The following is a 20,114-nucleotide window of genomic DNA, read 5'->3' as shown; positions in this document are numbered from 1 at the left end:
TTAAACTGTTAAATTCTGTTGAAGTATGCAACAGCAAGTAGATTGCAATCTAAAAATGTTAAATTTTATTGGAGCCATCTGTCATATTATGCTGGAATCTGTTCCTTCAACAGGATTGAATTATTTATTTCCATTTAAATATATGAAAACACATTCTCATGGAGAAACTGCCAATAACTATAACTGCTAATGACTGTATACATTATATACACAGAGGTCACCAGCAGTTTTCATTTAGAATGCAAGTTGTTAGAATTCTTGATTTCATAGGACATTTGGAATTTACGGAAAGTTCTGAAACTATCAAATTTTGTGGAATAAACATCGCGCACTTTTTGACAGTTAGAAATACAGGTGGTGATTAGGCCTTTTCAAGTATTGCAAAGGACCTTTAATATGTTTATCAAACTATGTCTGTGGCAATTTCTTTAACCAGTCATACAGTTATGAAGAAAGAGCTCAGTACGTTGAAGCAATAGTTCAGCAACACAAAGAGATCCTGACATTTGAAGATTTTGCAGCTCAAGTCTTCTCTCCATCCCCAAGCTACTCGCTTAGTAACATGGGTAAGTCGATATTATTCTTTTATGGAGCACTTCAGTGACAGATGTACACCCATTTTCTGCAGATAAATGCTTACAAATTCAAGACCATCTTTCTTCCTTATAATAAACTAATGAATATCAAAAGGAATAAAGGTGCTCATTTAAATTTTTTGTATCAAAGCTGTTCCTTTATCCAGTTTCAAGCCTTTTCTCTCAGTTAGCTAGTTAACCTTCCAATCCAGCTAGGTTAATGAACTTGCTCAAAATAATGTCTTCACACTGAGTGAAGGATGCAGATTGCTTACTGTGCATTGAATATGCTATGCAGGATCTTACCCAAATTAGTGCTCAATTGAGGGAAAAGGCTCCTGCAGCACAGAAGTTGTTGATGTTCCATGTTGATGCTGCAGCTGTTTGTAAGGTTGAGTTGTAATGCCCCAGAATCCGAAAAAATTGCATAAGTCCATTCTAAAGAACTAAGATCACTGAAAGTAGTCATAAATGGTTATTAGGCTGCATTGACTGTATGTTTTAATGCTGAAATTTTCATGAGCAATTGTAAATATATCCTCTGAGAAATCTGCATCATAGAGTTGAATTCTATTCCAGATTATGGTATATTAGGTTGCAAACAATCCAGTCATTCTTTTCACAAAATATCAGAGTGAAGCTTCAACTGAATGTGGTAAGAGGTTTGCCAGTGGAAAAAAAATATAACAAATATGTCAAAGGTTTTGTTAAGTGATGTTCAGTTTGTTTATAGTGTATTGTCGAATCAGTTAGATCAGTGAAAGTGTTTGCCAATTGGTTTACATGTTACCATTCATTAAGATGATTTTATAAAGCTTACTATACTTGTCACATGACAAATGTTTAAGTCTTCTATGTTGTAAACTTGGATATGCTGAGCACAATTTCAAAATTTACAGTTGGCACATAACTTGAAATTATTGTGAACTATGAAGATAGTGATCGAATTCAAGAAGAGGTGAACAGGCTGGTGGGGAAAGGTGACAGGTAATAGTGATATGGTTTGGTCAGAGATAAGAAGAAAGACTATACAAAATGAAGGAAAGAATTTTGAAAAAGATACAGTAGCATTTAGTTGAAGCTGGTAGGACAGATTGAAAAAGTGATTAAAAAAAGCATGTGGGTTCTTGGCTTTATAAATAAAAGGATAGAGTACAAAGACAAGACAGCTGTTATGAGTATTTATAAAACACTAGTTCAGCTTCAACTTATCATGTCCAGTCTGGATATGACATTTTAGGATGAATGGGAAGATACAGTAAAATAATTAAGAGAATGGATTTAGTGGACTTGAGTTATGTAGGTAGATTGGATAATCTGGGATTGCTCTCTTTAGAGAACATTGTCAGGAGGTTTGCAAGATGTCATCTAGCAGAATCATGGATGTTGTGGACAAATTAAGTTGGGAAAACCAAAAGAGAAAAATATCCTCCATTATGGGTTAGTTTATTGTCTTAATTGCATTCTTAATTTTGGTAGAAGTATTCTAAGGACATGAAAGGACAATCTGACCCAGCAAGATCAATCCTTTCAGTTGATTTTACTAAACTAACACTATGTCCCTCAATCTCTTCTTTGTCCAGAAAGACGGAACTAAACTGTTAAAGCATAGAAGGAGGCCATTTGACCTGTCATGTCTGTGCAAGCTCCTTGTGAGTGCAGTTCGGCTATTCAAATTTGTCTGCTTTTCCTGCACTCCTGCAGATATTTTCTATTCAGAGAATTATCCAATTTAATTTTGTAAACCACAACTGAATTGCTACCACACGGTTCTCCCAATTTACTAAGTCCAGGACTGTCATGATATTAAACACCCCTAACAAACTTGTCCCATCTTCTCGAAAGAGAGCATTCCCAGATTCTCCAATCTGTCAACATAACACAAGTCCATTCTCCTAATTTTTTGCAGTGTTTTCTCTTAATGCCTTCCCATCCTTCCTAAAATGTCATACCCAGATTGAACATGATGAGTTGAGGCTGAACTAGTGTTAAACATTCATGATAGCTGCTTTGCTTTTGTACTCTATCCTTCTATTTATAAAGCCAAGAAACCATATGCCTTAATTATCACTTTTTCAATCTGTCCTACGAGCTTCAAGAAATAGCTACTGTATCTTCTTCAAAAGTTTTTCGTTTATTTTGTGTCTGTCTTGTTACCTCTGACCAAAATATATCACTATATTTTGTATTAATTTTAACCTGTTACCTTTTCCACTAGCCTGTCCATGCCGTCTTGTTCACAATAATTTCATGTTGTGAACCATCTTAAATTTTGGAATTATGCCCAGCATATTGAAGTCCATTTTATTATTTGATCAAGAAAAGCAGTGGTCCTTACTACCAATTCCAGGGGAACCTCCTCATATAACTCCTTCAGTCCAAAAAACAATAGTTCATTTATACTCTGTATTTCATGTCATGTAGCCAACTTCATATTCATGGTTCCACATTTGCTTTTCTTCCATAACTACTAAAATCTGCTAAAAAGCCTCTTACATGGCATGTTATAAAATGTTTTTTGCAAGCCCATGTATAGCACATCAGTCACATTGCCATCAACAACTGCCTCTCTAATATCTGAGGGGTTACTGAAAAATCCATGGGATCTGTCTTGTGTGCATTTGCTATTTGATGTGCTTTGTGAAGTGTTCAACCACAGTGAATGTATCACACATACATAACTCTAGGTAATTCTAATTGAGTGTTGGAACAGAAATTGTCTACACATATTTTCAATGATATTCTTGTTCTAACCATGTGTAGTAAACTCCATTGTGATTTGTTAAAATCTTCAAATTTTAAAACTTTATCTCTCAGTGAGTACCGGAATCTCTTACTTGGTCTACTTACATTCTGCTGGGGACCAGAAAGTTAACATATGTTATGGACAGACCAAACCACCTCATATATCTCGAGGAGGTAACCCAGACCCTAACTTTCATTTAGTTAAAGGCAAGTGTAAGGCGCTGTGTCCAGATCTTTTGATTGGTCCACGACTAGCTTTAAACAAAATACACTTTATTGTTACAACACAGCTAAAATACAAACAGAAAACATTGGCATAACTTTAGCTCCATTGAAATACTTAAATAATATATTATTTAATGACTAATCATTAACTGTTCAATGTAACAGCATCCCATAAGTACACCCTTCAAAAAGGCAAATGTAGTAAACCAGATTTTCCTGAAGGGCTATCTCCTCTCCACACCAGGACACAGGAACACTGAAAGAATCAATCAAGCAGCAAAGGGAGAACTCAAGCTTTTTGCTGCTGATGTATCTATCAGTTTCAACAGCAAACTGCAATTGAAAGCATAGCTAAAGCCCTGGGTTGTGAGTGCATGACTCCACCCAGTCATGTTTCTTTTGTCTTATGAAAAAGAACTGAAGGAATTCACAGCTGTTTACCAATTGCTTCTGAAGTAGACATGTCAGCACCATGGTGACAACATCCCTCTTCAAGAGAAACAGGCCAGAACATCAGTTAAAGGCAGAATATTGTCACACACAAATTTGATATCTGGTCTGGCATTACAGCCTCAGTCATGCCCTCTCCACCTATGTGTCACTCTTCTTTTTGGTCTCTAATAGACCCCAATTAACCTTTTCCTCTTTATTTCTCTTCCTGTGTAGAATGCAGTACAAGGCTGAGAAAGGATATGCTTAATACCTGTTTCAGTAGCTATTTTTTCCTGGATTAGGTCACTAGTCTCATGAGTGGCTGTAGCCTGAAAGGCATTACTTCACATTGGGTACTTGGCCAGGAAACTCTCCTGTTCATCCTGCCAGCTGTTGGCATTTTGGAAGCATTTACAACTTGATAATCAACCTGCTAAGTTTTTATGAACCTGATATATAAGGCCATCAAGTCCTAGATCGGGAGAAAAACCTGTTGCTTCTAGCTAAGAGGCAAGAATGCTATCTCCTGCAGCACAGGATCTACCTCCTCTTTTACCATCCTGTTTATCAGTTATATCCCGATGGAAGTCATTTAAATTCTCTTTGATAGCTCCAGTCTCTTCATATTCTCTCAGCTTCTTTAGCTTTTTTTTCTCTTCCCACCTGAGCTTTATATATTAAGCCCAATTCTCACTATTATAAACCTTACATCTGTCAAACAAATACACTATCTACTTTGTTTTTCTCCATCGGTTTCCTCCTTCAGACAGTCTTGGCATTGGTTATCCTACCTTTCACCCTCATGGGAATGTACCTAATGTGCCAGGAGCAAAACCTAAACATAATAAAGCAGGGAAAGTGATAGTAGGGGAACACTTTGGGTCTAGTGATCATAATTCTGTTACCTTTGAGATAGTTATGGAAAAGGATAAGCTTTCCATAAAAATTAAGGTTTTTCATTAGAGTAAGGCAAATTTTAATGGTATGAGGCACAAACTTTCAAAAGTTTATTGGAGTAGATTGTTTGCAGGTGAAGAGACATACGATAAGTGTGAGGCTTTCAAAAGTGTGATCATGAGTTCAGAATCATTATGTTCCTGTTAAAGTGAAAGGTAAGGCTGGATGAGTAAGGATGTTGAGGCTCTTGTCAAGAATAAAAAGAATCATGTATTTGATATAGACAACTGGAGTCAAATAAATCTCTGAAACAGTATAAACAGTGTAGAAGCATTCTTAAGAGGGAGGTCAAAAAGGCAGCGAGGGAATATGAGATAGCCGTGACATGAAAAGTTAAGGATAATCCAAAGAGATTCTACAAATACATTAAGAGCAAGCGAACAGCTAGCAAGAGAGAGTGAGTTGGGCCCCTTAAAGATCAAAGAGGTCATCTTTGTGTTGAACTTCGGGAAATGGGAGAGATATTAAATGAATATTTAGGGTTGCCTTTTACTGTGGAGAAAGATGTGGAGGCAAGAGAAATCAGGGAAATAAATATTGATGTTTTGAAAACAGTTCACATTGAAGAAGAGCAAGTGATGAAGGTGTAGAAAACATAGAAGTGGAAAAATCTCCAGGACCTGATGTCATTAAACCCAGGAAGTTGTGGGACGTTAGGGAGGAAATTGCGATGTCCCTAGCAGAAATATTTGTCATCTTTGATAAGGATGAGGTGCTAGATGACTGGAGAGTAGCTACTGGTTGAGCTTTTGTTTAAGAAGGGATGTAAGGAGAAGTTTGCGAACTAAACGCCTGTGAGTCTGACTTCAGTGGTGGGTAAGCTGTTGAAGGTAATTCTGAAAGAGGGAATTATCTGCATTTGGAGAGACAAGGAATGATTAGGCAGAGCCAGCATAGTTTGTGCAAGGGAAATCATGTCTCACAAACTTGGTTGAGTTCTTTGAGGAAGTAACCAAGAAAATTGAAAACAGAGCGGTGGGTTTTGTTTCCTTGGACATTAATAAATCTTTTGACAAAGTTCCACATGGTAGAGTAATTAGCAAAGTTAGATCACATGGAATTCATGGTGAGCTTGCCAATTGGATACAAAATTGGCTTAACGACAGGAGATAGAGCGCGATGGGGAATTGTTTTTTGGATTGGAGGCCTGTGACCAGCAGTGTTCCACAGGGATTGGCGCTGGGTCCACTTTAGTTTGTCATTTATATAAATGACTTAATTAAGAATATAAAAGACATAGTTAGTAAGGTTGCGGATGGCATCAAAATTGGTGGTATATTGGACAGTGAAGAAGGATACTTAAGACTACAAAGAGATCTTGATGAATTGGGTCAGCAAGATGAAGAGTGGCAGATGGAGTTTAATTTGGATGAATGTGAGATATTGCATTTTGGTAAAACAAACAAAGCAGAACTTATTCAGTTAAAAGTAGGGACTTTGCTAGTGCTATAGAACAGAAAGACCGAGAGCTTCATGTCTGTAATTCTTTGAAATTTGCGTCACATGTAAACAAGGAGATGTTTAGTATGCTTGCCTTCATTACTCAGACCTTTGAATGTAGGAGTGAGGACATCGTGTTGATGTTGTACAGGATGTTGGTGAGGCCTGTTCTGGAGTAGTGTGTCCTGTTCTCCCGGTTATAGGAAGACTATTAAGATAGACAGGGTTCAGAAAAGATTCATCTGGGTGTTGCTGGGAATGAAGGACTTCATTTAGAAGGAAAAGCTGGATAGGCTGGAATGTTTTCCACCGGAACATAGAAAGTTGAGGGTGACCTTATGGAGGTTTATAAAATCATGACGGGTATAGATAAGGTGAATGGCACATGTCTTTTCCCTAGGGCTGGGGATTTCAAGACTAGGGGACCTATTTTTAAGGTGAGAGGAGAAAGATTTTAAAAAGACAATAAAGGCCACTTTTTGCACAGAGTGTGGTTCGTATGTGGAATGAACTTCCAGAGGAAATGGTGGATGTGGGTACAGTTAGAATGTTTTAAAAAACATTTGGATAAGTAATGTTTGGAGGAATATGGGCCAAGCGCAGGCAGATGTGTCTAGTTTAATTCGGGAACATGGTTGGCATGCACTGAATGGACCAAACAGTCTGTTTCCATGCTTTATGGTTCGAGCTGAAGAAACTTTTCCCACCGTTTTAATATTGTTGGCTAATTTTTGTACTCTAGTTTTTTCTATTATTTAATCTTTTTAAAATTTTATGCTGTATTTTCTATTTTGTCCTTCTGATCTACCACCTATCTTTGCACAATTATATGCCTTTTTAATTTTAATATTATATTTGGTATTTTGGATGGCAGGTCTATCCCTTAATATTTTTCTTATTTGTTGGACAGTATCTATTCTGCACTTTCAGCAATATCTGGAATGTTTGCCACTGCACCTTGTTTAAGTTCAAAGTAGTAGTCTTGGACTAGCACTTCTTTCCCTTAAGTGTATGTAAGATTCATTCATGCGATGGTTGATGCTACCCTGTGGTGCTTTGACTGTGAGGTCAGTAATTAATCTTATGTTGTTGGTCAAAACCAGGTCTACTATGGCCTGCTCTCTGGTGCCATAACAAACAGTCTCGAAAACATTCAGTGAATTCCTAATCTAGACTACTTTCTCCCATTTGATTTTTCCAATCTATATTTAAGTTATTATCTCTCAGGATAATTGCTGTAGCCTTTAGACAAGCTGCAATTATTTCTTCCTTGATAACATGACCTACCACATAGTTCCTGTTAGGGGGCCTGTACATAACTCCCATGGGTGACCTCTTGCCTTTATCATGCCTTGTCTCTATTTGGACTGCTTCTATATTTTTGGTTTCCTGAATTTTGTTCATCCTTTTATGTTGAGTTAATGACTTCTTTAATTAACAGAGTCACGCCCCTTTTCCTAGCCTCATAGAAATATAGAAAATAGGAATAGGACATTCAGCTGTTCAAAATCCATAGGAATAAACAATATTCTCCATTGGTTGAAATCATACTTAACACAGGGAGAAGGTTGTAGTTGTTGGAGCCAAATCATCTAAGCTCCAGGAATTCACAGCAGGTATTACTCAGGGTACTGTTCTGTGCAGGTCAAAGATAGGCATTCAGGAGGAAATGGAGGTAAAGAGGAGTATAGGTTTAGAGAGGGATTTCCAAGGATTAGACCTTAGGCAGCTGTAGGCAGGCTACCACTGTTGGAACGATGAAAATAGAACATTTTCAAGTGCTTGTAGTTTGGTGAGTTATGGGCTGGAGAAGACCCTGGAGAGACTCAGAGTCATAGAGATATACAGCGTGGAAACAGACCCCTTTGGTCCAACCCGCCCAGGCCAACCAGATATCCCAACCCAATCTAGTCCCACCTACCAGTACCCGGTCCATATCCCTCCAAACCCTTCCTATTCATATAACAATCCAAATACCTCTTAAATGTTGCACTTCCTCTGTCAGCTCATTCCATACATACACCACCCTCTGTGTGAAAAAGTTGCCCCTTAGGTCTCTCATATCTTTCCCCTCCCACCCTTAACCTATGCCCTCTAGTTCTGGACTCCCCAACCCCAGGGAAAAGACTTTGTCCATTTCCCCTATCCATGCCCCTCATAATTTTGTAAACCTCTATAAGGTCACCCCTCAGCTTCCGACGCTCCAGGGAAATCAGCGCTAGCCTGTTCAGCCTCTCTTTATAGTTCAAATCCTCCAACCCTGGCAACATCCTTGTAAATCTTTTCTGAACCCTTTCAAGTTTCACAACATCTTTCCAATAGGAAGGAGACCAGAATTGCACGTAATATTCCAACAGTGGCCTAACCAATGTCCTGTACAGCCGCAACATGACCTCCCTTCTCCTGTACTCAATAATCTGACCAGTAAAAGAAAGCATACCAAACGCCGCCTTCCTATCTACCTGCAACTCCACTTTCAAGGAGCTATGAACCTGCACTTCAAGGTCTATTTGTTCAGCAACACTTCCTAGGACCTTACCATTAAGTGTATACGTCCTGCTAGGATTTGCTTTCCCAAGATGCAGGACCCCACATTTATCTGAATTAAACTCCTCTGCCCATTGGCCCATCTGGTCCAGATCCTGTTATAATCTGATGTAACCCTCTTTGCTGTCCACTACACCTCCAATTTTGGTGTCATCTGCAAACTTACTAACTGTACCTCTTATTCTCACATCCACATCATTTATGTAAATGACAAAAAATAGAGGACCCAGCACCAATCCTTGTGGCACTACACTGGTCACAGGCCTCCAGTCTGAAAAACAATCTTCCACTACACCCTCTGTCTTCTACCTTTGAGCCAGTTCTGTATCCAAATGGCAAGTTCTCCCTGTATTCTTGAGATCTAACCTTACTAATCAGTCTCCCATGGGGAACCTTGTCGAAAGACTTAATGAAGTCCATATGGATCACGTCCACCGCTCTACCCTCATCAATCCTCTTTGTTACTTCTTCAAAAAACTCAGTCAAGTTTGTGAGATATGATTTCCCATGCACAAAGCCATGTTGACTATCCCTAATCAGTCCTTGTCTTTCCAAATACATGTACATCCTGTCCCTCAGGATTCATTCCAACAACTTGCCTACCATCGACATCAGGCTCACTGGTCTATAGTTCCCTGGCTCAGTCCTTACCACCCTTCTTAAACAGTGGCACCACGTTAGTTAACGTCCAGTCTTGCAGCACCTCACCTGTGACTATCGATGATACAAATATCTCAGCAAGAGGCCCAGCAATCACTTCTCTAGCTTCCCACAGAGTTCTCAGGTACACCTGATGAGGTCCTGGGGATTTATCCACCTTTATGCGTTTCAAGACATCCAGCACTTCCTCCTCTGTAATTTGGACAATTTGTAAGGTGTCACCATCTATTTCCCTACAGTCTATATCTTCCATATCCTTTTCCACAGTAAATACTGATGCAAAATACTCGTTTAGTTTCGCCACCATTTTCTGCGGTTCCACACAAAGGCCGCCTTGCTGATCTTTGAGGGGCTCTGTTTTCTCCCTAGTTACCCTTTTGTCCTTAACGTATTTGTAAAAACCCTTTAGATTCTCCTTTATTCTATTTGCCAAAGCTATCTCATGTCCCCTTTTTTCCCCTCCTGATTTTCCTCAAGTATACTCCTACTGCCTTTATACTCTTCTAAGGATTCACTCGATCTATCCTGTCTGTACCTTTATATATGCTTCCTTCTTTTTCTTAACCAAACCCTCAATTTCTTTAGTCATTCAGCATTCCCTATACCTACCAGCCTTTCCTTTCACTCGAACAGGAATATACTTTCTGTAGGTTTTTGTTATCTCATTTCCGAAGGCTTCCCATTTTCCAGCCTGCGAACATCTGCCCCCAATCAGCTTTTAAAGGTTCTTGCCTAATACCGTCAAAAATGACCTTTCTCCAATTTAGAACTTCAACTTTTAGGTCTGGAATATCCTTTTCTCTCACTATTTTAAATCTAATAGAATTATGGTCGTTGGCCCCAAAGTGCTCCCCCACTGACAATCAGTCACCTGCCCTGCCTTATTTCCCAAGAGTAGGTCAAGTTGTGCACCTTCTCTCGTAGGTACATCCACATACTGAATCAGAAAATGTTCTTGTACACACCTTAACAAATTCCTCTCCATTTAAACCCTTAACACTATGGCAGTCCCAGTCTATGTTTGGAAAGTTAAAATCCCCTACCATAACCACTCTATTATTCTTACAGATAGCTGAGATCTCTTTACAAATTTGTTTCTCAATTTCCTGCTGACTATTAGGAGGTCTATAATACAATCCCAATAAGGTGATTATCCCTTTCTTATTTCTCAGTTCCACCCAAATAACTTCCCTCGATGTATTTCCAGAAATATCCTCCCTTATCAAAATTCCAACCCTTATCAAAAACGCCACTCCCTCTCCTCTCTTGCCTCCCTTTCTATCCTTCTTGGAGCATTTGTATCCTGGAACATTAAGCTGCCAGTCCTGCCCATCCCTGAGCCATGTTTCCGTAATTGCTATGACATCCTAGTCCCATGTTCCTAACCATGTCCTGAGTTCATCTGCCTTCCCTCTTCGGCCCCTTGCATTGAAATAAATGCAGTTTAATTCATTAGTCCTACCTTGTCCCTGCCTGCCCTGACTGGTTGACTCGCTTCTGTTCTCAACTGTATCAGTCTCAGATTGACGTCTTTCCTCACTATCTCCCTGGGTCCCAACCCCCACCTTACTAGTTTAAATCCTCCTGAGCAGCTCTAGCAAGTTTCCCTGTCAGTATATTAGTCACCTTCCAATTTAGGTACAATCAGTCCTTCTTGTACAGGTCGCTTCTACCCCAAAAGAGATTCCAATGATCCAAAAACGTGAATCCTTCTCCCATACACCAGCTCCTCAGCCATGCATTCATCTGCTCTATCCTCCTATTCCTGCCCTCACTAGCTCGTAGCACTGGGAGTAATCCAGATATTACTACTTTCAAGGACCTCCTTTTTAAATTCCTGCCTAACTCTCTGTAATCTCCCTTCAAAATTTCAACCTTTTCCCTTTCTATGTCTTTGGTTCCAATGTAGATTATGACCTCTTGCTGGTCCCTCCCCCCCCGTGAGAACATTCTGCACCCTCTCTGAAACATCCTTGATCCTGGGACCAGGGAAGCAACACACCATTCTGATTTTTCACTGCTGAAACGTCTGTCTGTACCTCGGACTACAGAATCCCCTAACACAATTGATCTCTTGGAACCCGACATTCCTCTCGTTGCATTAGAGCCAGTCTCGATACCAGAAACTTGGCTGTTCATTGCTGTGGTTCTGTTCGCCAAGCTGGAAGTTTTTGTTGCAAACGTTTTGTCCCCTGTCTAGGTGACATCCTCAGTGCTTGGGAGCCTCCTGTGAAGCGCTCCTGTGGTGTTTCCTCCAGCATTTATAGTGGCCTGTCCCTGCCGCTTCCGGTTGTCTGTTTCAGCTGTCCGCTGTAGTGGCCGGTATATTGGGTCCAGGTCGATGTGTTTGTTGATGGAGTTTGTGGATGAGTGCCATGCTTCTAGGAATTCCCTGGCTGTTCTTTGTTTCGCTTGCCCTATAATGGTAGTGTTGTCCCAGTCAAATTCATGTTGCTTGTCGTCTGCGTGTGTGGCTACTAGGGATAGCTGGTCGTGTCGTTTCGTGGCTAGTTGATGTTCGTGGATGCGGATCATTAGCTGTTTTCCTGTTTGTCCTATATAGTGTTTTGTGCAGTCCTTGCATGGGATTTTGTACACTACATTAGTTTTGCTCATGCTGGGTATCGGGTCCTTCGTTTTGGTGAGTTGTTGTCTGAGAGTGGCTGAGAGTAGCCACACGCAGACGACAAGCAACATGAATTTGATTGGGACAACACTACCATTATAGGGCAAGCGAAACAAAGAACAGCCAGGGAATTCCTAGAAGCATGGCACTCATCCACAAACTCCATCAACAAACACATAGACCTGGACCCAATATACCGGCCACTACAGTGGACAGCTGAAACTGACAACCGGAAGCGGCAGGGACAGGCCACTATAAATGCTGGAGGAAACACCATAGAAGCGCTTCACAGGAGGCTCCCAAGCACTGAGGATGTCACCTAGACAGGGGATGAAACGTTTGCAACAAAAACTTCCAGCTCGGCGAACAGAACCACAGCAACGAGCACCCGAGCTCCAAATCTTCTCTCAAACTTTGGCTGTTCATGTTACGTTTCCCTGAGAATCCATCACCCCCCCCCCCCCATATTTTCCAAAACAGCATACCTGTTTGAAATGGGTATAGCCACAAAAGACTCCTGCACTAGCTGCCTACCTCTCTCACCTTTCCTGGAATTAACCCATCTATGTGACTGTATCTGGGACTTTTCCCCCTTCCTAAAACTGCCATCCATCACATACTGTTGCTGTTGCAAATTCCCCATTGCCTCTAACTGTCTCTCCAACCGATCCATTCGATCTGATAAGGTTCGCAACCAACAGCCTTTATGGCAGATATAATCCGCTGTAACCCTTAAACTTTCTTTAAACTCTCACAACTGATAAGAAGTGCATAACTCTCTACTAAAGGCCATTTTTGCTTCTTCACAATCTACAAACCCAGAAAATAATACCGTCTTATTCCTCTACAAACACTGCCCCAGGTTAAATTAATAGTTACGGCTTATATTTTAAGTTTAATCAAGAGACATATCTCCAAAAACACATAGTCAAGAAAGAACCCCTCTACTCACTACTGCAGACTTTATGTAGGCCACACTTAAAACAACAATACACTTATCTGGTTATGTGCCGTGAACATCGCCCAACAGTTTCTCCAAGATCAGTTGTGAATTTCACTGTTTGTTAATTTTCCCAGATGCACTCCGATGACCAGCGATACCTGAATTCGAACAGCAAAGGCAGTGTCAGTTTTCCTTTCTCTCTCTCTCCTGCACTGACCTCACCATATGCTTCCTTCTCCCTTTTAAAACTGCTATTGTTTTGACATTTTCTTTCCAAAGTTCCAAAATAATGCATATGAAACAGTAATTGCTGTTCCTGGACTTTGAGGAAATCACCTCCAGCACCTAAAATACCTCGGGGGGGGGGGGGGGGGGGGGAAGGGAGCAGCTGTGATAGCCAGAAATTCTCCCGTCCTCCAACTTGGATTACCCAGGTAACTTGTGTCGAAGAAAAAGAATTTTAAGCTAGAGGCAGTGTTTGATCAGGAGGATGTAGTGGCATAGTTTTAATAGTACTGGTCTAGTAACCCAGAAGCGCCACCATGGCAACTGGTAAAATTTGAATATAATACAATCCTAGCCTCATGGTGACCATGTAACCACTGCCTATTGTTGTAAAAACTGATCTGTTTCACTAATGTCCTTTTGAGGAGAAATCTATCACCTTCCCTTCTGGTGTGCTACACATTCCTGATCCATAACAGTATGGTTGACTCTTGATGCCACATGTCACATGAACAAGTTAAAGAAAGAAGTTCATGTACACAATGTATGAACAAGGAACATGCAGAAGGTTGATGAGGGTCTTAAGCAGTGCGAGTGTTCCTGCTTCTGGTCCAGAATTTCTGGGTTCTAATTCTACCTGCCTGGAGGTCAAAACATGTCCATGCAAGTTAATTAAAAATATTTTTTAATTAGCTGATGGCTGTGATTTGGTATAAATTGGACATTAGCAGCAGAATTTTGGATGACTTCCAATTCTTGTGTAGAATAAAATGTTGATCAGCCTAAGTTGCATTTGAACAAAGTCTGAAGGTTACAAAGACAAGTTGAAGGTTTCATCAGCTGAGCTCAGGAAGGTGCCAAAAGTGATGATTTTAAGGAGGTGATAATAAGTGTCTTTATTGATGGTATAGATATGTGGTTGAAAGTTCAGTTCAACTGAAATGTGATGCCCAACTTGCCACGAGCCTCAGTTATATCATTGGACAGAAATTTGAAAAGTGGAATCTTAAATAAAAGGGAAATAGATTAGCATGGAACTCCCATTGTAGAGTTGCCAAAAGTCGTGATATTTTATTTTGTCTCTTCTGTATATATTTCCATATCTCCCATTTTAGTTCCTGAAGTTTCACAACCATGTTTTTGAAGTTTTGCATTTTAAGGTTATAATATTGTGTGACATTGGGATTTTCAACTATGTCCATTGTTGAGCTATGTTTAGCCCTTTAAGGTATTTTTGTTTATGTATTTTGGACGATGTTCGTAAGTTAATCTTGGTTTACAATAGTGTGATAAATAAGCAAGTTTAAGAAGGATATCCATCTTCCAAGAACCAGCAGAATATAACACCACTAGATTTCATTTTAGTCTTTACTAAAACTGTGAGCAATAGTTGAACAAACAAGCTTGAATATAATGTCATTTTTACTGTGAATGTTAGACAGCAAGATGATTAAAATAAGCAAAACATGGCTTCCACTCAGTATTAAGCTATATGTTATATTTTTAATTAACTTGCATGGACATGTTTTGACCTCCAGGCAGGTAGAATTAGAACCCAGAAATTCTGGACCAGAAGCAGGAACACTCGCACTGCTTAAGACCCTCATCAACCTTCTGCATGTTCCTTGTTCATACATTGTGTACATGAACTTCTTTCTTTAACTTGTTAACTTTTTTCAATATATATTCTTGCAAAATGAGCTGACCAACTTACTTTCTGAATATATCATAAATATCCCCCAAGATAATTGATGGATCTTCGAGTACTTCAATAATTGTCAGCTGAATTAACAAAAACAGCTGGCAGTCATACAATAAAAAAATCAGTTAATTAGTTTGATTTTTTTCCTTCAAAATTTCAAACTTTAACCTGATTGTAAGGCTCTTAGTGATGATCTAGTTTCATTCTTCTTGTGTTACTTTACTGTTTTCTTACGGGATATTTCTTCAACACTCACTTCTCGAAATGCATGATTTCCAGGACTAACTCAGACTGAAGGTTGACGTGTAATTATTAGTAAACGGAAGCTTAAAGCAGCATTGCAGATGCTAATACATAACAGCAGCAACAAATGATAGGGGCATCATGTTTTCATCTTGTACTTGTCAAGCAAGAAACATCCGCATCCTTGTCCTTTTCTGTGACATTTAATACTTCGGCCCTAAGGCCTAAATTAAGTCCAGTGTATTATGTAATTATCTGCTCTGGTTCAGCATCACATATTTGTTAATAAATGCCCTACATTAAAGCCATAAAATCAAGAAAATAAATTAAATTGTGTGTCCCATTTAGAAATTCATCTTGAAGTGAAATGTTGACTAATAAGATCAGCCATGCGTCATTGTACTCCACTGTTCTCTAATGTCAGTGTGCATTTGTAGCTTTGTGAGCAGATAAGAGTTGCATGCTTGTATTGGTCGTCAATAGCAGCAGGCTTTTGCAGATAAGCTTCCTGACACTGGCAGAAGCAAAGGGAGCCAACATTATTGCACATAATCATTTCCTTATTGTCTGGAGAAGTAAACGCAAATAACTGGCCAACCTTCATGCAACCTTCATAAACTAAACTAAATCACACCATAAGTTACAGAAAGAAAATATGAAAAAAATTGCATATCATTGTTTGTGACATAATAATTAAATGACTTTATTGATACCAACATTTCCATACTAAACAAAAGGTGATAAAGGTTAAATCTGGTAATGCTCGTATAAGAACCTTGTCCTACTTGTCTTAACCGAACATACTGTTTTCACTGGCCAAGTTTCACCAGTTTTTCTCTAAACTACAAAATAATGTAACTTCAACAATGAGCAATTCATCTGTTTTGACTGGTAAGAGGACATTTTGCTGCCTGTTTACTTTTGATAAATTTATTTACTCTTAACCTAAGATTTTATGAAGGAAATTTTCATTTAAGATCTCTTTTAGAAATAAAGGTATCAAAAACTCTTGTGAAGTAATCGCAAATTTAATCAGAATCAGGCCCTGAAGACATGAATTTTGACTGAGATTTTTTTTTTAATTGCTGAGCCGATGCAGTTACTATGGTAGCATCTTAGGCGGTTGTGAATGGTTACCAATATCACACTTGATCCTCACAACCGGATGACATAATGTCTTTAATTCCAGGACTGAACTATTGATGCACAATAAAATGTGTTGATAATCTGTTGCTGGTATGCTTTCAATCTGCTGTAACAGAAGGGTGATTTGGTTTATAAATCATTGTCAAGTTTATTCACACAGTTGGCAGAATGACATGTTGCTTTGGTTTCAGGAAGCTTTGGCAGTTGTTAGAAAATGGAAAGCCTCGTGTCTTTGAGAACACGCAAGAATGAGTCTTATCATAACAAACTTGCCTTTTTCTAAAAATCAGATAATTGCAAAAATAATCTAATAATAACACCAAGGTCTCAGTATTGTATCATCTATTCCTCTCTTTATGTAAGTTTTAATTTAAACTGGAAATATGTGATATTTCTGGTAATTGGCTTTAAGAAGCTGTTCAAATTGAATCTTAATTTAATTATCCTTAGTCCATGAAGTTGCTGGATTGTCATAAAATGCCATTTATTTCACAACTGCCCCGCCAATACACATCGTACTTGTGCTCGTTAACCTACAGTTGGCTCCTAGTCAAGCAGGATATTCATTTTAGAATTCTTATTCTTGTTAGCAAATTGTTTTACTGCCTTGTCCCTCGTCGAATTTCACTTGTCTAATTCTGGCATCTTGATCATCCCCAGTTTTAATCACTCCCCAGTTGGTGACCATGCTTTCATTTGGCACTAAGCTTTGAATTTTCACTCCCTGCATGTCAGCATCTCTCGACTTCACTTTCCTCCTCTGAGAAACTCCTTAAAATCTTCTTTTTGACCAAGCTTTTCATCATCTGATCTAACATTTCCTTGTGTGGTTTGGTATTATATCCTCCTTTTAAATGCTGCTATGTTAGAGCCGTGGCTATTGTTTAATAATACAAGATTAAGTGGCATTATGGCCGATTTGCAATGAAGAGTGATACCAACATGATAATTAAGATTACCATGAAGGATTCTTCTCAGCCTCTCTCTTCACCTGAGGTGTAGTGGCCCTCAATGGGAGAGCAGTTCTGGTCTAGTAAGATAATCGCAACTTCACCTTTTATCTTTTGCTGTCAGATTGCATAAACGTCGAATCTTCTGTTAAGGGCATGTGCCCGAAACGTCGAATCTTCTGTTAAGGGCATGTGCCCGAAACGTCGAATCTTCTGTTAAGGGCATGTGCCCGAAACATCGAATCTTCTGTTAAGGGCATGTGCCCGAAACGTCGAATCTTCTGTTCCCTAGATGCTGCCTGACCTGCTGTGCTGTTCCAGCAATAAAGTTTCAGCTTTGATCTCCAGCGTCTGCAGACCTCACTTTCTCCTTAAAGCTTCCTGTCCCAGCTCTGCCAAATTAAATCTTCTGATCTCCCTCAAACATTCTTTCATTCATCGGGTTACAGAGTGATACAGGAGAAACAGACCTTCAGTCCAATCAGTCCTTGCCGAATGTGATTCCAAACTAAACTAATCTCACCTGCCTGCACCTGACCCATATCCTTCCAAACCTTTCCTATTCATGTGTTCAACTTATGTAAAGGTCTTTTAAACATTGTAATTGTACCCACATCCCCCACTTTCTCAGGAAGTTGATTCCACACACAAACCACTCTGTGTAAAAAAGCTCACATATCATGGTTTTTTAAAAGTTTTCTCCTCTCACCTTAAAAATGTGCTCCCTCATATTGAAATTCCCCCATCCTAGGGAAAAGACAACTACCATTAACTCTATCTGTACCCTTCATTATTTTGTAAACTTCTATCAGGTCGCCCCTCCACTTTCTACGCTCCAGTGAAAAAAGTCCCAGCCTATCCAGCCTTTCTTTATAACTTAAACTTTCCATTCCCAGCAACATCCTGGTTAATCACTTCTGAACCATCTCCAGCTAAATAATATCTTTCCTATAACTGGAACATCCAAGCAATCACTTCCACAGCAAGGCCCCACTCAGTAATGCCCAGTTCCTTAAATCTCAAAAGTCCTAACCATCTCAGTTCATAGAACAGAGAACAGTACAGGACAGGACTAGGCCTTTCAGCCCACTACATCTGTGCCGACCATGAGGTCATTCTAATCTAATCCCATCTTCCTGCACTTGGTCCGTATGCCTCAATTCCCTGCCTGTACTTTGTGTCTGTCTAAATGCCTCTTAAATGTTGCTATCATATCTGCTTCTATACCATCTCACAGGGTAGCGCATTCCAGGCAATTACCACCCTCTATGACTCTGTGCAAGGCAAGTTATTTTACACAGAGTCATAGAGGTCTACAACATGGAAATAGGCCCTTTGGCTGAACTTGCTCATGCCGTCCAGTTTTCACAGTTAAACAAGTCCTATTTGCCTGCGTTTGACCCTTGCCCCTCCATATCTATCCCATCCATGTATCTATCTAATTGTTTCTTAAATGAGAAAATTTTACTTGCTTCCACCACTACCTCTAGCAACCCGCTCCAGACAAATGATGGGACCTTGGAATGAGCATCATGTATTTTCACGTAACGGAGCCTTGGCAATGATCCAAGGACTGTCCTGCCATTCACCACACTGCATAAATTGCCTTCTTTATTCCATGCCCAATAAGCTCAACTGAACCGCCATCTCCTTTAAACTTTCCCCCTCTCTCCTTAAACCTATGCTTTCTCGTATTTGACATTTCCCCTGAAAAGTCCCTTGCTTTTAAACAAAAAACAAACTTCTAAGAATGTACAGATATACAAAATAGAAATTAAAGTAGACCATTCAACCCCTCAAGCCTACCCTGCCATTGAATAGATTCTGTTCTTTAGACTCTTGTACAGTTCCTTTGGATTGAAAGTAGCTCACAGTTTTAAAAAGGAGGTTGAGAGAAAACAGGGAGCTAAAGACTAGTTAGCCTAACATCGGTAGTGGGAAAAGCTCTACAGTCCATTACAAAAGATTTCATAACAGGGGCAGTTCGGGGCGGCACGGTGACTCTGTGGTTAGCACTGCTGCCTCACAGCACCAAGGACCCGGGTTCAATTCCAGCCTCAGATGACTGTCTGTGTGGAGTTTGCACATTCTCCCCAAGTCTGCTAGGGTTTCCGCTGAGTGCTTCAGTTTCTTTCCACAATCCAAAGATGTGCAGGTAGGTGAATTGGCCATGCTAAATTATCTCTGTGTTCAGGGATGTATCGGTTAGGTGCATGAGTCGAAGGAATGAATCTGAATGGGCCACTCTTTGATGGGTTAGTGTGGACTTGTTGGGCCAAAGGACCTGTTTCTACACTGTAGGGATTCTATTCTATATTCACTTCAAAAATGGTGACAGGATCAGTCTAAGTCAGCATAGATTTAAGAAAGGGAAAACATGCTCAACAAATCTACTGGAAATCTTTGCAGTTGTAACTTATAGATTTGACAACTGGAGATCCACTGGATGGAGTTTATTTGGACTTTCAAAAGGCTTTCAGTAAAGTCCCACATAAGAGATTAGTATGTAAAATTAAACGCAAGCAAAATGTAGGAATAAACAAGTCTTTTTCCAAGTTGCAGCCAGTGATTAGTAGGGTGTCACACGTATCAGTGCTAGGACCCCAGATGTTCACAATATATTAATGATTTTTAAAGGGAACTAAATATAATATCTTCAAGCTTACGGATAACATAAAGCAGGGTGGGAGGGTGAGCT

At 39.6% G+C, this 20,114-nt stretch overlaps 1 protein-coding gene across 5 annotated transcripts in view; it reads left to right on the top strand.

The window, feature by feature from the left end:
- The window catches only part of ralgapa2 (Ral GTPase activating protein catalytic subunit alpha 2), a 562,522-nt gene that overhangs the window by 452,687 nt on the left and 89,721 nt on the right, over positions 1 to 20,114 (top strand). For all 5 annotated transcript variants that reach the window (XM_043696530.2, XM_043696527.2, XM_087991613.1 and 2 more), the window contains one exon: positions 445 to 566. In XM_043696530.2, coding sequence (XP_043552465.2) covers positions 445 to 566 — 122 coding nt within the window. The remainder of the gene's footprint in view (positions 1 to 444; positions 567 to 20,114) is intronic.

The sequence above is a fragment of the Chiloscyllium plagiosum genome, unplaced genomic scaffold (assembly GCF_037043375.1).
Source record: "Chiloscyllium plagiosum isolate Xiang-an unplaced genomic scaffold, Cpla_swu_hap1 HiC_scaffold_10, whole genome shotgun sequence".
Classification (NCBI taxonomy): Eukaryota; Metazoa; Chordata; class Chondrichthyes; order Orectolobiformes; family Hemiscylliidae; genus Chiloscyllium; species Chiloscyllium plagiosum.
The sequence above is the reverse complement of the archived record's forward strand: the minus strand, read 5'-3'. Positions and strand labels throughout refer to the sequence as shown.